This window comes from Balearica regulorum, chromosome 1 (assembly GCF_011004875.1).
Source record: "Balearica regulorum gibbericeps isolate bBalReg1 chromosome 1, bBalReg1.pri, whole genome shotgun sequence".
NCBI lineage: Eukaryota > Metazoa > Chordata > Aves > Gruiformes > Gruidae > Balearica > Balearica regulorum.
In genome coordinates, this window is record NC_046184.1 from 92,014,224 (window position 1) to 92,035,178 (window position 20,955).

Consider the following 20,955-nt stretch of genomic DNA (forward strand, 5'->3'; position numbering starts at 1 on the left):
TGGATGCCTAGTAGAGGAAAGATACGGAATTAATGAAGGAAGTCAAACACAGAGCCGTAAATTTGAAGTCCATGAGTGACTCCACTTGGTCATTTACTGAGCAATGCTTTCGTACACCTACTTATTATAGAGGGGCTTTTTAAGATAAGACATCATGGGCTGATCTCCCCAGATAATGGGAAGACAGTTACTCCCAGTTCCCTTCTGAACAAGAAACCTTTTCATGCCTAAGAGCATACTTTTGCCAATTGCTCACAGAGCTTATCCATTCACTCTCATCTCTTCACACATTAATTCTCCTTCTGGTCCCATTTCTGGTATGCATTAATATTGATCTGTGCCATGTCTGGAACTGGCTCAGCTTGTAAATCACTTCAAGACACTACCATGTACAGCTAATACCAGCTAAATCTGCAAGCCCAGCTAGATCCAGCTAAAATACAGGCCTGTTTCTGCTAGCTCTTCTCACTCACAGTTCAAGCCTGTCTACATTGTCAGCAATTGGCTTACCTACAGGGCCTATGGTAAAGACCCCACAGCCTCCTCTTTCCATCTCAAGTAGCTATCCCTGTTGACAACTGTACTTTACATGGAGTCAGCCAGACCCAAGTAGGTGCCCTCACCTCTTCAAAAATCATACTCACATTTGATGCTCAATATTATATTCAGGGTAATAGAATAATTCCTTTTTTGAGTTCTAACTCTTCTCCTTAAGAAGGTACTGATATATTTGTATATCAGTATGAATTACCTCTCCTTCAGACATTACAACCACATCCTCATTAACATTTCCAATCTCAATGGCATGTTATGAGTAAAAAAACCCAAAACAATCCAAACCAAAAAATAACCCCTAGTCCTCCCACTCCCTTTATGGCAGTGTATTAGAATAAACAACATTTCCTGTGTATGAAACATTCTTTGTGCTTTAGCAAAACTTCCATGTTAAGATGAGTTACAGATTAACACCAGAGCATGTGCCATGCAGATTCTTATTCTAAGCTCTCAGATATACACTGTTATTTATTTTTTTTCTTCATTCTTCCACTCAAAAGGTAAATCCTAAAGGAGGTCTAATTGCTGTGGGGTTTGAAGATGGTGTTGTCCGCATAATTGAAGTTTATGATCCCAAAGGACTGCCCGTTCTTGCAGGACAGACCAATAGAGAGAATGCAGAGAGAAATCTGAAACAAGCTTTCAAGCCTCATGCTACTGCAGTTACAGCCTTGGCATATGAACGAAATGGAGATGTGCTTGCCACAGGGGTATGTATGGTTATTTTTATTGAGCCACAAACACAGAGATTATTTAAAGAGATAATGTAAGGCTTGTTTGCTGACAACACAGTTCTACTTCTGTTACTGCTGTTGATTGCTTCTTGTAGTTCTCTGCAGTGCCTGGGGAAGGGAAGGATCTGTTTGCACTCACGTTTGTTTTCTGAAGGAAAGCAACCGTGCAATTCATACAATTCATTTTGTGAATTACTGGACTGTTTAGTGTGAATACTGTAATCCCCTTTGAAGATGGATTTGGTTCATTTTGGAATTAGTTTAGTAGTGTCTTGGAATTAGTAAAAGCAAGTCTGTGCTGCCACCTTGGCAGCACACCAGCTGCTCCCCAGCACTGCTTGGCTTTACAACAGGATTGGCCAGTTGGTTTGTCAGCGTGCCTCCTAGTCTTTGACATGATTTCCAGTCAATGTGGTCTCTCTTTTTTAAAAGCTAGCCTTCAGCCATGATCAGTGCATTTGCAGTTATGTGTTCCTTGAGCTGAATCGCCATGCATTTCACTTAATGCAGGATTAAGCTGTTGTGCACCAGTTCTGGATTTTCTTGTTATCCGGGGAGCCTGTGCTGTCTCATCTGAAAAATCAGGCCTGAGCCTGAGCTTTAAAGGAGCTCCTGGTGCAATGGGCAGAAAGCTCATGGCTGGGGATGTCAGGTGAGGCCCATCAGGGCAATTAAGGGCTATGGGTGCACTCAGGGCCCTGGAGCAAAGAGGGCAGGATTTTTATTTCCTCCCTGTAATCATCATGGAAATCCAATTCTAAGTTCCAAGGCACTTGTAAGTCCCCCTGCTGAGCCACAAAACATTTGAAGTATGTGTTTATGTCATAAAGTGCTTTACAGTCTTTCAAATTTTTGGTCAGCTTTGATTTGGTCATCATCTTTGGGTTTTTTTCCCTCAGAGTAAAGACAAAACTGTTTTCTTTTTTGCTGTTGAAGATGAATACAAGCCAATTGGATTCATCTGTGTCCCTGGGCCTGTTCAGGCACTACAGTGGTCTCCACCTTCTCATGTGAGTAATGCATGTTTGTTTTCTTTCCTTCCCTACAGTATTAAAATGTCATTTTGAAAAGAACTTCCAATGAAAATAAATTAAGATCCATGACCCTAGCCATGCTCTCTGTACACAATGCAAAGTATGTTTTGCTACTTTGTTCTTCATGCTGCTTCAGAATGACAGGTTCTGTGTAGCTGTATCTCTGGTTCAGTCACTTTATTATCCAAAGTCCAAAATATGTCTAAAGAGTAGAAACATATGCAAAGCACAAAATTTTGCTCAACTTTTTGAGTTCCTGCCTTGAAGAAACAAGCCTATGCCTTTGCTTTTGGAAGGTCTTAGTCGTCTCTGATAAGAGTTATTTGAGCATTATTGCCTGTGCTCTTGCCCATATTAAAACAGGCTTTTGCAAAGCTTTCAGACCGCATTAAGAAAGCTTTTGGGTGCTTCTTGGAATTCGTACTCTGTGTCTGAAGTGTGTCAGTGACATAGTCAAATAGATTCTTGTTAATATTTTAAAACTTTTAAAATATTACAGTAAAATCTGAAATTTTGGTTGGTCCAAGCATTCTTATTTAGAAGGGAAATTGTGCATTCTGTTTAGACGCTGACAAAGTGGCCAGCATGATAATGTTACGCTGGTGCACAGTGGCAAAATGTAGCTACTATTGCTTGTTCATGGGAACTGATAAAAACTGTGTTGACAAAAGAACTCTTGCTGGTATGAACTCTATCTTACCACAGAAATGACAAATCTTGACCTCACAGTTACATTTTGAGTCCTTTCCTTGAGGACAAGGTACTCCTACTTACTAAAAAAGTACTCATCGTGTCTTTGACATTAGGTTCCCTCTGAATAATTTTGTCTACTGGTATCAGGTCTCCACTACTAGATATGAATGCTTACTAAACACAAGTATCTGAGTGTTATGCTACTTTTTTTCTCTTTTAGAAAAAACATCTTGGTGATTAAATACTATACATGTAATGAATGCATTTGTAAGCTGACATTTTATAGACATAAGAACCATATCATTTCTAGTTAAAGTTTCCATAGCAACTCTAATATGCCTCCTTTGCACATTTTTAGTGATAGGTCAGATAAAATAAGCCTCTCTCTGTTCTCTAGGTCACTTTAAAAAATGAAACTAAATACAGATTTGCCTTTTAAAATCTCAAAACACTAAACAATTGTTACCGTTAGCTCGCCTATTCTTCCTAACTGTATTTTAAAGGACCTGGCAAGTACCAGCAAAGAACAAACTCAAAGCTAGATAGCATTTGGCAAGATTCTGAGCCCAGTCTTAAAGTTATAAGGGATTTATTAGTATAGAAATGTATGAACTTTCAAGGAATTATCAAAAAAACCCCTCAGTTCCTAACTTTTGAGTCAGATCCATCCTTTAATTTAATCAAACTCCCAAAAGATCATCATGCTGCTTCCAAGCTGGACAGTGTCAGAATGATAGCTGGTTTATATATGGCAAGGACTTCTTCAATTTCTTAGCTTTGCCTAGGATACATAGTATAAAAGAAGTTCGCTGATTTCTGATGTCCATTTAAAAGTGTCCAGTTAAATAAGAGCACAGTTAGAGTTACTGCCTCCTGGCTGGAGCTTGGCTTTGTGCCTATGCATTGTCTGACTAAATTTTTCCCATTTCTCTCAATTCCATGTATACATTTGCCCTATACTTGTATTTTTTTTGTTTTTTTGTACAGGTGACGAGCACGCTGCTCATCCTTTGTGAGAATGGCTTTGCTCTCCAGGTTCCTGCCCCTCTCCCTGGTGAACAGGATACAGTGTCCACCTATCAAATAAAAACCCTACCAACGCAGTACTTCCATTTTTATAGTATTAAATCCCGAATGAAGGTAAAGTCTCCTGTGGAGGAATTTCATGTCCTTCATGTGCCAGAGATTTCTGTCCCTATAGTGCATCATAGGATTTTTGCTAGGCTTCCTGAAGGGGAAGGTCAGGGAGAGTCCCTCTGTGGCTGAGTTACAGCATTTGAAATGACAAGTTGTTGTTTGTTTATTCAAATAGAACATACATCACACTGAAAGCATGATGTGCATTTTGATTATAATTAAAAGATAGCATTAGTGAAAGGGAAAGGCAATAAAGCACGTTAGTTCTTCATGTATTTTCATTTCAGTAATCTTCAGAAAAAATGTATTTCTTGTGGTTGATGTTAGCCCTGTAGGAAATCTCTTTGAACAGTCATAAAACACCCATGCGGTCACTTTGAGGCAAACATGAAACTTTTTTTTTAATAGCAGTTATATATTTCTGGGTTTTTTGTGGGTTTTTGTGGGATTTTTTGTTTCATTTTGTTTTTAATTTGTAATAACTTTAAAGGTTTGGAGTTTATTTCTGAATGAGAACCAGCATTTTGGAAGATACGTGGGGCCAAAGGAAAAGAGTTATACCAGCTCTCAGCTTTAGTTAATTTTGTGAAACTAAAAGAGCAAGCTGATGTTAGGCACTGAGCAGGCTCTCAGTCCCATTTTCAATCCACCACAATACAGCAGCCTCTCTGATTCTATTCTTAACCTGTGGTTTCTCTGCTTTCCCTATTAACTGCTCTTGTCTTCCGAGTGGTGCATTACTGAATGTCAGGCAAAGCGTCATTTCTTGTTAAAACTATGAGGAAGTTAGTATTCAGGAGAAAGATTTGTTGTTGTTTTTTTCACAGGAAGAGCCACAAGAATGATCACAAAGCTAGCATGCTTTGTGAGGAACGTTTGAAAGAATGTGTGTGGAGTTTTGTTGGTTTTGGGTTTGTTTGTTTGTTTTTTAGTCAAAAGAGAATAATGTCATTGGGAGACACTATAAATCTTTAAAAATAAAAAAAGGTTTCTACAGAGAGAAAGAATATTAATTATTGATCTATTCCTAGAGAAAAAACAGAGTAATTAATAAGTTGCAACAAGGATATTTTAGATAAGATGTAAGGAAAGATTTCTAACAGTAAGGGTGGTGAAGCACTGGAATAGTTTGCATTGGCTGTAGAGTCCCCATAGCAGACTTTTTAAAGGGTAGGTCAGACAAACATTGGCTGATAATATTAAAGGTTTACCTGATTCTGCTTTCAGACAAAAGAATGCTCTTTTGAGATCCTTTCCAGACCTTTCTCTATAATTTGCTATCTAATATCTTCTTAGGAAGATCCTGTTTTAGAGAATGTTTGATATTTGTTTATGCTAAAGTAGGCTTGAATGGAAAGGGGGTTTTAAAGTGTTACAAATCCGCAAATATCTTCCCTTCGTTGTTCAGAAGAAGTGAAGTCCATTACAGCTTCTCTTTTTACCTTACATCAATGTTGCATTAGAACTCGGGAATCTGAGTTCAGCATTCCAGTATTTTCCTTTCTCCTGGGCAGGCAGTGGACAGGGCTTAGGAGTTCTGCAGAAGTAGTATGCTAATAGTGGTTAATATGGGGAATAATCTCTCTGAGGAAATGCTGAAGCCTGCTTCTCATGCAGAATGGTTTCTGTTTCAAAGGACCATGAGTTAAAATACTTCGGAGGAGGGAAATGGAGGCATTTCCACTGGAAATAGAAGTCTGGTTGATGTCTGCTTAGTTGAAAGAAAAGAGGTTTTTCTAGATAGTAGAATCATAAAATGGTTTGGGTTGGAAGGGACCTCAAAGATCCTCTAGTTCCAACTCCTGTGCTACAGGCAGGGACATGCTCCACTAGACCAGGTTGCCCAAAGCCCCATCCAACCTGGTCTTGAACGCTTCCAGGGAGGGGGTATCCACAACTTCTCTGGGCTTCCAGTGCCTCACCACCCTCATAATAAAGAATTTTTTCCTAATATCTAGTGTAAATCTACCCTCCTTCAGCTTAAGGCCATTACCCCTTGTCCTATCACTACATGCCCTTGTAAACAGTCCCTCTCCAGCTTTCTTGTAGGCCCCCTTCAGGTACTGGAAGGCTGCTATAAGGTCTCCCTGGAGCCTTCTCTTCTCCAGGCTGAACAGCCCCAATTCTCTCAGCCTGTCTTCATAGGAGAGGTGCTCCAGCCCTCTGATCATCTTTGTGGCCCTCCTCTGACTCGCTCCAACAGCTTCATGTTCTTCTTATGTTGGGGGCCCCAGAGCTGGACGCAATGTTCCGGGTGAGGTCTCAGGAGAGCAGAGTAGAGGGGCAGAGCCACCTCCCTTGACCTGCTGGTCACGCTGCTTTTGATGCAGCTCAGTATACAGTTGTCTATCTGGACTACAAGTGCACGTTGCTGGCTTATGTTGAGCTTCTCATCCACCAACACCCCCAAGTCTTTCTTCTCCTCAGGGCTGCTCTCAATCCATTCTCCACCCAGTCTTTTTATACAGATCTTCTGTATCTAAACACAAGCACCACCTTGGATTGCATTTATGAGACTCCTTCAGGCAGTAATGAATGGAGTGCCTTGGTTTCATGTCTCCATGTTTCTCTGCTTGTTGTAATAGCTGGAAGAGGAGATTGCACTGAGAGAGAAAAAAAAGCAAGAGAAGGAGAAAGCAAAGCTTGAATGGATAAAGCAGCAACAGGAGATGGGAAAGGAGTTAGAAGAAGAACCTGAAGAGGAACCCAAAGAAGAGCCATTGCCACCTCTCTACGTACCAGAGGAGCCCAGTCCCATCCTCTGTGGGTTTTATTCAGCACCAGGAAAATTTTGGCTTTCCTTGGTAAATAAATTTTTACTTCATGTTGATGGATTTGCAAGATTTGGCAACCTTCCCTTCACATCTGGGAGCCTTAGAAAACTGATTATTTGAAACCTGCTATCTCTAGAACATGGAATCCCCTTCATACTTGATAGTTTCAGTGGTCTTTATGAAGTAAATCAGTAGTGTCACTCCAATTCAGATTGTTCAGTAAATTTCCAATAGGTACACTTCCTGGTGATGCCTGAATGGGCACAAAGACTAAGCTGTTCCCTCACAAGCAGAAGGTAGAATATTAACATACTGATAGGGCAGCTTGTAATGCCAGTGATCATGATAGATTTTTCTCTGTGGGTGAATAGAATCTCTAGATGTTTGGAAGTAACATTTTCTAACCTATAGTAGATCCTTAAGAAGAGGAAGAATTCTGAAAATTGCATTTACCTGGTCAGCTGCTTCAGTGTTCTTTAGTTACCATTTCTTTATGGTCCTTCTCCTCTTCAGGGTGGATATGATTCAGGGTTCCTCTATCATTGTGAATTCTCCTCAAATGATCACCAAGACGACCCTGAAAACAGGCAAGATGAACCCTTTGAAGTAATTCCTATTGAGGACACTGACAACAATCCCATCCACCAAATCTCCTTCTGGTAAAACACTGTAGTGTAACAGTTAGCTTTATGATAAAGCTTGATGAAATTGAACTTGGAAGGGAGGATGGTACATTGCTTTGTCCCTTTTTAATTGTGGGTCAACTGTAGTGTGAAGGAACTCTCTATGGTTTTCATGACACTAAGTTTCAATTAAAATTGCTAATGGACACAGTTGAGCACTGTGTCTGACAATAATTTTAAAAGCCCTTCAAAGATTAAAATATCTGATTTCTAATTAAGTACTGATTAGGGCTCAAACATCCTAGATTGTAGATCTCCAGGAGACCCATTAGAAGTCTCTGCTAATCGTCAGAACAGCAGTTCTTTTTGGTAGTTAGCAAAAAGAGGGACACAGTTAGCCCTCAAGGAGAACACGGAACGATCAGTCCATCCCTCTTGTGCAAAGAATACAGGCTTCTCAGGACATTCTGTGAACTGTATGAATGGAAAGGGTAAAATATTTTCATAATTCCAATATTAGATTCCCTGTAAGGTTAGGTATGATCTGCATCTAAGGAAGCAGGTTTAGTTCAGGCTTTAATTGTCAGCTGGCGGCATTCACCATCATCTCTACTAGATGGGGAGCAGGGAGGGGAAACTGTTTTTCTAGCTCTGAACTTGGTGTCTGCTACGCTGCACAATTCCAGGCTGAGACCAGTTCCATAATACCCAGCAAATGCTGGAACATTTCTGAGCAGCCAGTTAGTTGGAAGTTTGTAGTGGTATCACACATACTTTAAATGGTCCAAATACTTTGCTCCCAGCCTACAAACTTGGGAAGGCTACATTTATTCAGATAGATTAGCTCTTCTAAAGAAGTATCACATTTTGAGCTGTGGCCTTACTTGTTAAAAGTTGCCTATTATTACTGTTTCTCATTGCTTATTTGACAGTACCAGCAGACTACTGATGTTCTGTGGGATGCAGAATGGTGCACTGCGTGTTTATCCTCTCCAGGATAAAGACCTCTCAGTGAATGCCCTGAAGGAATACTGGTCTTTCAATATACATGACAATGATTATGGCCAGATCCAGGGGATCTGTTCAAGTTATGATGATAGGTTTCTGATTACCTGTGGTGGAGATGGAAACATTTTTACTTTCGACATCTTGTCTCCAGAGGATGTTCACAAAGAGCTAAAAGCCAAAATCCCCTCTCCTAGGGTAAGTTGCTACCCTCTTTCACCGATTTAGGTCTATTTATAATGAAGCTACTGCAAGTGGGCAAAATCCAGTTCGATTATTTGGCATCATAGATCTTTCATAGCAACAGCTGAGGCTTCCCAAACAATTTGGAAGAAGACCTCTTGTGAAATATTCCCTAATAAATAGGCACTATGACTGCATTGTTCCTTATGAATGTTTTTTTTTGTTTTTCTCCAAACAAGCATAGTATGTGCTGTTCATATGTAATATTCTACTAGTCTTTTCCCACTCAAGGGTTTAATCATGCACATTCCTAGAATGAAAGAACCACAAGGATCTGTCATACTTAATACATGTCTTGGGTTTAATTCCAGTAGGTATGGTTCTGCTCTGGATGAGGATTCTAGAAATAATATTGGATAATACCAAATGTGTAGTTTCTCAGTGCATCTATATACCATTCATATACAATTCACAAGTTAGATTTTTTTAAATTTGCAGAATAGCACAGCATGATGCTGGTCCTATTGCTCTTTCACTCTTGGACAGCAATAGCAGTAATGATTTTCCAGGTATTCTGTAATCACTGTAGAGCTCATCACCTTTAACATGTTTGAATAGATGACACTGGAAGTCGATAACAGTTCTGATAATACAGAATACACTAAAAATGTTCAGACTTCATTGAATTGTTCGAAATTATACATATTTTAAAAATCTCTTGAATGCCTGAATTAAACAAATATAACTTGAAAGAAGCAGTGAGACCTGTTGAGTAAAGAAGTGCTATCAAGCACAATGAATTTTGAAGTAGATATACATTCAGTACAGTTTAAAAATCTTAAAAGGGTCAACATAAAATATTCAACTTTTAAATATTTTTTAATATTAGTTTGTAACTACTTTTTGAAAGATGCTTGGCAAGGGAGATGGAGAGGAAATTGTGGGTTTGGTCATTTAGTTAAATAGTTCACAACTAGTTGGAATTTTTTGCTAATATCACAAGAATACATAGCACTAAGAATAGACTCAAAATTTTTTTCTTAAACTAAGTGAATGATTGGAACCTGTGATATCAGAGCTTTGCTAGCTCCAGTATTACAAGTAGTGATTAATATAAAATTATAAAGCATATATATACAATTTTATTATTTTGAATATCTAAGTAGGTCTATATAAAGATCTTTATGGTCAATTTCTATTGTTCAGGCTCGTATCATTGCTTAATGACCATCCTAATAGAGTTTTTCCCTTATCAAAGTATATCTTCATTAAATATCTGTTCTAGTTTTAAGTCATGTGTAAGATTTTAAAAATTCCATCTTCATTAAACTTAATGGGATTCTTAGACAATCAAATACAAATCCTCTGAAACTAATTGAGTTAAATTACAGATCATTTAGTATGACTGTATTCACCGTAAGGTGATAGACCTCCCTCTTTTTTTAGAGCACGACTGCCTAGGGAAATGAGGCTTGTGTGACTGCAGTGTCCATCCATCTGTCATTCTTCACAGCTAATAATTGTGAACCCATTATGCAGTCAGAAGAAGCAAACCAGATGAATTACACATCTAACTTGGAATTAGCTCAGGATATGTTGTCTCTTGTCAACCTGGCAGTGAGGGGAGGGACAAGAGAATTGGGTTTGAGGGGTAGAGAAACAAAGATGTTAGGGGACAGAGTGAAGTTAGGACAAGCAATGATGTAACGGTTAGTGTTGGTGAGGATGATATAGGATTTCTGTTCTCTGTCCCTAAGAACTATGCTTTATTAGTTCTTTTACATGTAAACCAACTTAATTGCTTTCTGTTCTTGAAATATTAAAACCTGATATTTAAGGCCTGTATATCAATATTGATCACGAAGGTTTCTTTTGGTTTTGTGAGAGGCAGTGAGAGCTCTGTCTTAGTGTTTGTAAAAGCTTTATTGTCTGTTGAAACTATTATTGCTTGTTTAAATGCAAGACAACATTTTTATTCCAGAGTGGTCTTGAGAAGGAGAAGGCTACTGAAGATATTGAGGATCCCAATGCCTACAAGTAAGACATGCTTGGATAATGATGAAAGAGATTTTCAAGTGTTAGTAGCTCTTTCTTCAGACCACGTATTTCTTTTTGCCTCCTAAGAGGAGGGAGAAGTTGATCAGCCTGGATTTGGGTTGTTTCCTTGTTACACACAAAGTTTTTTCAGCCTTTCTCTCCATTTCATCTACTTTTCTGTGGTAGTAATTCAAATATGGTACTCTGAGATTTACTTAACTTCAGACTACAGAGACAATACAAGGTCAAGGTCAAAGCCCTGTGATGTTAGGACTTTACAAATATACAGAAAGTTGATTCCTTTCTAAGTTACCTTCAGAGCCATTGAGTTCACTGGGAGTTTAAGGCTGTCAAGGAAATCTAGAAGGTTACATAACCTGTAATCTTTTCTCTCTTCCATTGAGATAACACCATTTCCTTTTTCATGTATTTTCAGCATTGAGGAAGTCAAGCAGAAAAAGGAGTATGAACGGATAATGAAGGAAGCTGAAGAAAAAAAACAGAAGAAAAGAGAGGAGTTAATTGCATTGAGGCATGAGTTTCTTTTTCTTCTTCAAAAGAATCAGGAGTTGCCCAAGCACATGCAGCTGCACAGAGAGGTACATCTGGTTTTCAAAAGGATCATTTACATTTAGAGGCACCTTCTTCTAGAAAGTTGCTACCTGATGTGTTGGGGCCAAAGATGTCCAACCCTTCGGATTAAGGTAGTTCTATGAATATATAATTTGCCGGGACTTCTGAATCACAGCTAATGATTTGTGCCATTTAAGAAGCATGTGGGGAAAAAAAAGCGGTTCTCTGTGGAGATCCGAATAGCTCCTGAAATAAAGAATTGTGTTGATGTTCATGGAACTCTGGCACCCAGGCAAAAATATTTATTACCAAAATCTAGTGGCCAAGATAATGTGATGCTGGGTTTTCTGTCTTTCTGCAGCAGTATGAGATGGACCATAGGATCTTGGAGGAGCTGGATAGGCAGACAGCACAGAGAATCCAGTTAGTGCAAAAAGAGCTGGCTTGGGAGCATGAGAAACACTTGATTGGACTGCAGAAACTACAAAATCAGTAAGTACCACTCCTCCTTCTGACCTTGCATGGGGCTTATCATTTACAAAGTTGTACCTGCCACAAGGAAAAAGAATGTGATTTCTTTTTTTCCCCTTATATAATCAATATTTCTTCTGTTCTGTTATGATTCTGTTCTTATTTTACTTGGAACATACACAAGAGTATATATTGATATTGGGTGCACTTACTTTTGAATCTTTGGTACAAATTCAGATATGCAAATCAAGGAAGTAGCTTCATTCTGATTCACTTCTATGTGAAGAACACTGGTCTGGGGGAGGCATTGAGACTAAGTTTGCCTGGGTTTTTGCCAGTAAGTTCAGTAAGAACCAAGAAGTCTTACTGGAACTTTAAAGAACAACCTATGAAATGAACCCCTGTTTTTCAGGCACGTTACATGTCCGTCAGGTATTTTAGTGTAATTGCTAACACAATGTTCCCTATACAGTTTAGTTATGAAATTAACTTTCTCAAGAAGACAAGTTTAAGCACAAGGTGCATTTTGGGTTGGTTTTCTTAAATCTAAGTATATAGCAAAAGATGAATTCCTAAAAATAAATACACAATAGAAATAATACACAATAACAAAAGCACCTTAGGCACACAGAGTGCGTGGCTGGGAAAAAGACTTGAGTGAACATGTTTTTAGTCAGTCCTTCATGGAAGATGAAAGATATTCTCATGAAGAACCTGGTGGAAGTTTCACTATTGGGAGAGGTGTTAATATGTTTGTTCTTGAGCATGTCCACTCCTCGATTGGATAAAAGTCAACAGAGAGTGTCAGATGTCATCATGCCATTACTTACTGACTTCTGAATTTACATGTAATGATTGTATGTGCAATTAGTAAACTTTCTTTTTTCCTTGACCAAAAGGACAGGTTGTGCCTACTGACATCAGATGGTTTTGTCTAATTTGGCTTTTCAGGTTTCGGGACTCACTGGAATTTGACAGTGTTGTTGTTCATGCTATTCAAAGCAATCATCAGATTTCCACCTACAGACTTCTAGCAATGTCTGAGAAATACTACCAAGATAAGGAACGTCCATCATGGAAAAGGACAGTACTTAAACAGGCGTGGAAACAAGCAGAAAAAAGGGAGATCGTCAAAGAGACAAGGCGTACGCACAGGGTTAATGATGACCATTTAAACCTTATCAGTAATATGGTTTCTGTCTTTCATCTCAGTTTGTTTTCCTGAGTCCAAGCTAAAGAAATTATAATTTCTTTAGGTACAGGTAAAGAAATATAACTATGGTATGGTTTTTTTAGTACCTACATACATAGTAACACACACAGAGTTTTCCATGTTTAGGTCAATGATGTCAGTAATTGTCTGTCAACTCTGTGGGTAGAACGTTACTAAGACTCAAGTCAAAGAACCTGAATATGTTCAGAACATCCACTGCAGTGGAACTATACTGATTGACACCAGCTCTACAGGAGCCATCCCAGGGTGTTTCCAGTAGCTGAGACGACTGCACTGTGCTGCACGGTATCTACATCTTCACATGGTTATTTTTTGATCCAGGTACTACAGTTTTCGAGGCTGAGGCTGAAAAGCTGAAGACATCAGAGGTCCGAAAGTCAGCCACACGTTATATAGAAAGCAAACGTGAGCAAATCAGAAGAGTTGTTGAGAAATATGACAAGGTGAAAGCTAAGATCATGAAGAGGAAGGCAGAGTGGGATGAATTGTGAGTCTTGAATTGGACTCTGTGCCCTTTTAGTTCTGCTTCTTGTCTGAGGTCAAGTAATGCTCTTTAGCTGTCATATGGCACTATAATCTCTTTGCCTCGTTGTTTATATTCCTAATGGTTGTAACTAAAATAGATGAGTTTTCATGTATCTCTGAGTCTCAAGAGAGCATTAAACTCTTTCAGTTAGTTTCTGTGGTTCTTCTAAAATATTGGAAAACTTGAATTCAGCTAGGTAGCTGCATTTTCAGGTAGGGAGTAAAGAGGTGTCTAAATTGATCATGATTGAGGGACACCTAGACCATTACAGTCAACTGTCAGTTAACCCTGCCAGCACCATGTAGAGCAGATGCTGTAAGAGCTGGGTTAGGTCAGTTGTGCTAACATCATGGCCATTATGTGAGTGTTTATGATATGCCTTCATGCTGCATGCTGATCTTTATCTTGAGAGTCAAGAAAGGGGGACAAGACATCTTTGAATCCTCATGGAAGTACAGAAGTTCTTCATTAGGAGATGAGTGACAGGGAATGAGACCAATGTAGAGTTCCGAGTACAAGGCATTTTAAGGTTATTAAGTGTTTAACAATATAGAGTTGGATCACATATTCTGTGCTGCAGGCTGGTGGAGTGTTGACACACGGCTCCCTGAGACTGAGCGCAGCATGTACTCACTAAACCCAGAACTCGGTCCAAGTGTAGAGCTTTAACCTGTCCCATGGCTATGTTATAAGAGTTTTTTGGGGATCAAAAAATAATCTGAGGTTTTTGTTCAAATGTTGAAGGATATTCTCCTCAAAGTAGCCACTGGTTTCTGAAAGAGGCATGTGATTCTTGATCCCTAGGTTGCTCCCAAGCCTTGCTGTAGAAATCAGAAGGTATGAAATGACCTTGTTTGTTCATCTGTATGCTTTCTGTCTTAAAGTTCAGCTTTGTTTTGTACTTACCAGATACAAGAGCAAACCAAGTGATGACTATGAGAATCCCAAGGATGTTGAGGACATCAGAGAAGCACAGGAAAATATGGGATGTTATAAGCTGAAGACTGCTGCTAACTACAGAGTCCCTGAACACAAGCATATGAACACTGAGAAGAAGTTGATGCAGCTTACATCCCTGGAAGTGTTGGTATGTAAACTGATTCATTGATGCATATATTTCTCCCTTTTAGGGGGCAGGAGAATAGTGTATTAGTCACTGAAGACATTTTTTGAAAGGAAATTAAAGAGGATGTGGGAAGAGGCCTTGAAGGACAGACTCTGTTGAGTCAACGTTACTTACAAATCAGCCTTTCTCTGAACTGTTAGTGCTTCACCAAACTCAAACCTGAATCAATCCAGGATAACTCTCAGCTGACTCTTTTTAAATGAGAAAGAGAATTTACGTTTTCTAGAACTTCAGCAGGAACATCTGTCTCTTTGAATTCTTAAAAAAGTCTTATCATTTACTAACTGGTATGCTTTCCTTAAAACATGAGCTTAATACCCCCTGCCATGAAATACCTTTACAAAAACAGGGATGGGAGCAAGGACAGGTGTTTCTAGTGTGGCTGCTCCATATTTGCACTTTGGCAATCACTGTTTCTGGGTACTAAGCATTGGAATCTTCCTGAGAAACCAGGCCTTTTGGAGCCACCTTTCTGTGATAGGACTCCTACAGCTACCACATGTCTTTTAACTACAATGACACAAGAAGCCAGATGTTGTGCAGTATCTTTGTTGCTTTCCTTGTGACTTCTTTCCCCCCATCCTTCTTCTTATAGGAACTGTTTTTCATTTTATTGGGCTGGAGTACAAGAGAGGGACAAATTTCTTTAGCTGAAAGAACAATGAGGAAATATATCTATTGAACTTGGAACTCTCTAGTTGCTTTTTGGTAGGGAGACTTATTTCTTGCCCTGCTTTCTGACAGAGGAGCCTCTTCACTGCATGGTTTATCTTTGTCTGGTGAAGTGTAATTTATATTCTCAGTGACCCTGAATCTTCTCCAGTGTTATCCTCATGCCTAATCTCAGGCACCCTCTAGGCTGGGTTGCTTTGTTTTTTTGCGAGGTCTAAGCATTACAGAAGCAATGCTACAGTCTCAGGGGATTTGCTGGATCATTTTAATCTCATGCTTGGGCTCCAGTACTTCATTGTGGTGCTGATGTTACTAGATACCCAGTGATTAACCTAACTCAGTAGGACAAGCCAATACAAACAAAGGGAATAGTTCTTGTTGTAAATTCCAGGTTATACAGATGAATTCCAGTTACTTCAGATGGCTCTTCAGATGGCTGGTGTATAGGGTTGTTTTCTTTTATAAAGATCAGAGAAGTTTTTGCCAATTATATTAATGTTAGAGCACATTTGATTATTATTTCATATGAAAAGAGTAAATTAATACAGCATCTCCTTGTCATAGAATCACAGAATGATTGAAGTTGGAATGCACTTCTGATGGTAATCTAGTCCAAACCCTTTGCTCAAGCAGGGCCATCTAGAGCAGGTTGTCCAGGACCATGTCCAGATGCCTTTTTAATGTCTCCAAGGATGGAGACCCCGCAACCTCACTCGGCAATCTGTGCCAGTGTTCAGTCACCTTCACAGTAAAAAAGCATTTCCTGATGTTCAGAGGGAACCTCCTGTGTTCACTTTGTGCCCATCTCTTGCCAGTCACTGGGCACCACTGAAAAGAGCCTGGGTCCATCCTCTTTGCACCCTTCCTTCAGGTATTTGTATACATGGATGAGATCTCCCCCTGAGCCTTCTCTTCTCCAGAACTGAACAGTCCCAGCTCTCTCAGCCTTTCCTCATATGAGAGATGCTCCAGTCCCCTAATCGTCTTAGTGGCCCTTCGCTGAAATGTCTCCACTAGTGCCATTTCTCTCTTGTACTAGAGAGCTCAGAACTGGACACAGCACTACAGCTGTGACCTTGCTAGTGCTGAGGAGGGATCATCTCCCGCAACCTGTGGTGGCATTCCCTAATACAGCCCAGGATATTCTTAGCCCTCTTTGCCACCAGGGCACATCGCTGGCTTATGGGCCACTCAGTGTCCACCGAGACCCCCAGGTTCTTTTCTGCAAAACTGCTTTCCAGCTGGTCAGCCCCCCAGCACATACTGGTGCATAGGGTTATTCCTCCCCAGATGCAGGACTTTGCCCATCTCTCCAGCCTCCCCCTCTGGACAGCAGCACAACCCACTGGTGTATCAGCCACTCCTCCCAATTTTCATTATCTGCACACTTGCTGAGGGTACACTTTGTCCTGTCATCCACATAATTAATGATGTTGAACAGAATTATTATTACCGAATTCTGTATATAGAATTATTACTGATGTCTGCCTACAGGCCAAGCAAGATGTAAAGTTGTTACAAATAGGTTTTGCTGCACTTGGCTGTTTAATTCCCACCTCTTGGAGCTGATGTATAAGTGTCACTTTACAGGTTAGTGGATCTTCATCTTGAGTTGGAGAAAAAATATTCAGCTGATGCCAAAGTTTTCTGAGTTGACTTTGGGACTCTGGATTGCTGGTAGGCCTGGAGAGAATTTGTTTTGGACATCCAGTGGCTTTTATGAAATCCAAAAGCATCTGAAAAAATATTACTTTCTTGCTCTTAATATCGCTATCTACCATACTTTGAAAATTCAGAACTTTGTTCCACTTCTAACTACCTGCAGTAGTTGTGATTTCAGCTTCACTGTCACGTATAAAAGATAAGATCTCATCTGCCTTCCAAAACCTACATTTGTGGAGGACTGCTTCAGTAACTTTGAGGTTATATGAGATAACAGTTTTGTTTCAGTGACTAGGTCAAAGAAGTCTAGATTTCTGCACAGCTGTGCATTTGGTAGTGTGTACAGTAAAGGTCCTCTCAGGTGATTTTCTTTTGTCTTACTTGCTTTACAAAATACTGAAAGAGATCTAATTTTCTTTTTGTTAGTGTATTATTTGTCTTATATGCCTGAAAAGAGGGCCATATATCAAAGCGGAAATACTCTCTGTATTTATGAGAGACAGCCCAAATGTCTAATCCTCTAAAAGCCACAGCTTATTTTCACAGCCTCTGTCTCCTTTCTGCACTGGTGCAACATCTCATGTCAAGAAACTCACAATCAAGTCAGGAACTGAGAGAATGGGGAATCCTCATTTCCCTTCTTACACCTTTGCTATTTGCTGTGAAGGAGAGGAAGAAAGGTGGTTCCAAAGATTTTAAAACCACATGCAGACTTAAAGACAGTTGTTTAAAAATGCTAATGTGTGGAGATGGTACAGAAAAGAAAACTAATATGAAAAGAAGGAAAGTCAGTATGACAAGCCTCTTAATGATTACTTTTGTTGGGGAAGACTACGTACTATGTCAGTGTTCCTAGGGAATCCTACTAAAATTGTTTCTCCTTTGCAGATCCATAAGAGGAAAGTGAATATGAACAAAGAGATCATGTCTTTGCGGGATCTCAAGGTTTCTGTTATTGATGAAATCAAGTGTTTAGTGCAAGAATTGAAATCAATACAGGCAGCCTTGGATTTATCAGAACGTCTCCCTCTTCCCCTGATCCCTCAGTTACACCCAGATGAGGTTCCAGAAAAAAAATTTGAGCATGACAGTGACATCCTTCTGAAGTTCAAAGAGGAGCAGGAGGCCAAGGCAAAGCTCCAGGAACAATTGGAAGGGTCTCTCTCATCTCGTGCATTTAGGTATAGGTTTCTCCGAGCTCCTTCCATTAAAGAGACTGACCCCATGGCACAGGCTGCAGGTGCACGCCTGGTGAAAACAGCATCATCTGTGGTCACAGAGCAGCGAAAGGTTTTTGAGATCGAGAAGTCAGAGCCAACAGAAATGGAACTGGAAATTTTTAAGAGGGAGATGATAAAAAACTTATACTTGCAGGAGACCTTGATTAAACAGGTAGGAAATCAAAAGTTATTTTTTTTCAGATTGAACAATCTCACTGCCTCAGAAATAAAACCAAAATCCCTTCCTTCTGTCTCAGGATTGCAGCTACTCTTGCCTTTCCAAAATTTAGGAAAATGCTATCATCTGGTGCAAATTTACAGTGTAAATCGGTATAAATCCCTAACTGTGACCTGTGTGCTGACTATCACTTGAAAAACAGATCTTAGATTTCTTATTGATTGTTCTATGAAACCAGGAGCTTAGTGGCCAAAAAAGACAAGTAAAATGTTAGAAATTACTTGAAAAGTGATGAAGAGGAAAAGAAGGAGCATCACTACAACTTTGTAGATTCATGATGTTCTCAGCTTTTAAATAACCGTAGCCCTGACACTTTGGTCTCAAAAATGATTTTCTAGAATTAGAAAAGTTACAAAGGAGAGTAACCAAAATGTTTTGTCGTGGAAAAGCTTCTTTAAAAGGCACATCTAAGTGGATAAAGCATCTTTGGCCTGGAAAAGGTGCAACTTAACAGGTTTGTAGCAAAGGCGATAACATTGTGAATAGCATAGAAAAGGAGAGTGGGACTCACCTCTTATAAGAAAGAGAGATATCAAATGAAATGCTCATGTAGAAAGCTTGAAACATGCAAATGGAAGTAGTCTTCCTATCCAACAATAATTAAGCTTTGGAATTCGGCATTAGGATGTGGAGGAAGCTACAATTTGATAAAGTCTGGAAGAAAAATACATTCAAAGCTGTTGAACAAACATACCACTGTTAGTTCAGGATGTCCCTACGTTAGAGGGGACAGAGAGGAGTGTGCCAGAGGTGTACCACTTTTTCACTTGTTTGCTCCGTTTCTTATCATCTTTCCTCTAACTTCTGCTATTGGCCATTGATTCTTTGATCTCCCCCAACAGACACCCTTGCATTTCTGTGTGAAGGTTTTGAGAGAATAACCACATGCTGCTGTGACCATCACATATGTACAAGCTAATGTTGGCAGCTGCTAGTTAGTGTTGATTTAACTGTAAGTGTCTAAGGGAAGAGCTGTCAGGTATTCTGAAAGAAGTCTGTCAAGGCAGAAGACCTGCATTTATTGCTACATCTGGGATTGTTGCATAAGCTATTCAGGCTACTGTAAAACATTCTCTGAAGAGTAGAATACTTCTGGGGTGGAATGGGGTGCAGTCAGACATTCCTGTGAAGCCCTGGTGATTCTTTTACTATTGGGCTAAGAATGAACATACATTTAGGGTTAATTTTGTCTTTCTAAGTGCTTCAGTAATCCATAGAAAATAGCATGGCCAAGTTGTTGATTTGGCAGAGAGAATTTTTCCCTTCTCTGGTTTAGCTCCTTTCTCTAGTTTTACATGTTTAGCTCCACTCCTAATAATACTTTCCCTGTTCCTCACATGCTTCAGATCAACGCACTGGTGATCAACTTTGATGCTGAACTTCGTTTTCTCCGGCACAAGAAACTGAAGCTGGATGTGCAGATGAAAATTGCTGACCTGCGCCACATCACATGCTATGAAGAGTTGCTTATCCTGAAGAACCTTGAGAAACATGAAGACCTTTTCCAGGGACGTGTTAACACCCTTACCAGAGAGCAGGAGGCTATGCAAGTAAGTAGGCCGCGTGTCTGGATTTAACAGTACCTAATGCATGGCTTGAAACAAAAGTGAGCCATAAAGTAAATGGTAGAATCTCCTTGTTTCATTTTTGCACTGATCCAGCATCTAATGCTAAATTTTGGAAAACAAGAAACTCTTGATGTTCAACCCAGGATGGTTGCTTTTAACTTCTAATCATTAATCCTTTCATAGTCTTAACAGGTGTATTTTAATAGGCACTTAATGATGTGGAATTGGTGACAAATCATATACTTAAATTTAAGAACATAATTCTAGGTTTTGCTTGATTGAAGCACAGATTTTAAAGGGAGAAAGTCAAGTTTTGAATTTCCAGATTTTCACAGATATATCCTGTATGCACATACATGTGGGTTGTACCTGTTCACTGAAGTAGGTTTTTGTTTGTTTAGTCACAACTGAACAGCTACCTTGCACAGATGGAGGATAGAAAGTGTGAGATAGTAAAGCTCCAGGAATGTGAGAAAGCTCTTTATGCCAACTTCCAAGCATCCCTTGGAGAAAACAATGAGTTTGCCCATTTTCTGACCAAGGTTCTGAAGAAGAAAATCAAGTGTGTGGAAAAAAAGGAAGTCGAAAGAGAAGCAGGTTGGAGATACTGTTGTTTTTGTTTTATGGATTTGTAATACATATACTTTCATGTGGTCAAGTAAATGTCTCTCAGTCTAACTGGAGCCCTGGGTACATGCAGCTCTGAACTCAGTTCAAAAAATCATAGATCAGACTTAACCAGATTAGTTTACATACTGACCCATGTTCTGTGGCAGCCATTTTGAATGATAACAATGGTACAATTCAGTTTCTAACATGACTACATTTGGTCTGATGACAGCTCCTGCAATTTACTTCCTGTAAGTCAATACTGAGGACTAATAATTGGT

At 39.5% G+C, this 20,955-nt stretch overlaps 1 protein-coding gene across 1 annotated transcript in view; it reads left to right on the forward strand.

Moving 5' to 3' along the window:
- CFAP44 (cilia and flagella associated protein 44) overlaps nt 1-20,955 on the forward strand; it is a 46,789-nt gene that overhangs the window by 17,568 nt on the left and 8,266 nt on the right. The window contains exons 13-27 of the mRNA XM_075755573.1: nt 1,056-1,265; nt 2,189-2,299; nt 4,004-4,156; nt 6,739-6,957; nt 7,441-7,586; nt 8,483-8,753; nt 10,720-10,775; nt 11,212-11,374; nt 11,710-11,840; nt 12,771-12,964; nt 13,375-13,540; nt 14,489-14,666; nt 17,928-18,431; nt 19,844-20,047; nt 20,467-20,662. Of these exons, the coding sequence (XP_075611688.1) occupies nt 1,056-1,265; nt 2,189-2,299; nt 4,004-4,156; nt 6,739-6,957; nt 7,441-7,586; nt 8,483-8,753; nt 10,720-10,775; nt 11,212-11,374; nt 11,710-11,840; nt 12,771-12,964; nt 13,375-13,540; nt 14,489-14,666; nt 17,928-18,431; nt 19,844-20,047; nt 20,467-20,662 (2,902 nt within the window). The remainder of the gene's footprint in view (nt 1-1,055; nt 1,266-2,188; nt 2,300-4,003; nt 4,157-6,738; nt 6,958-7,440; nt 7,587-8,482; nt 8,754-10,719; nt 10,776-11,211; nt 11,375-11,709; nt 11,841-12,770; nt 12,965-13,374; nt 13,541-14,488; nt 14,667-17,927; nt 18,432-19,843; nt 20,048-20,466; nt 20,663-20,955) is intronic.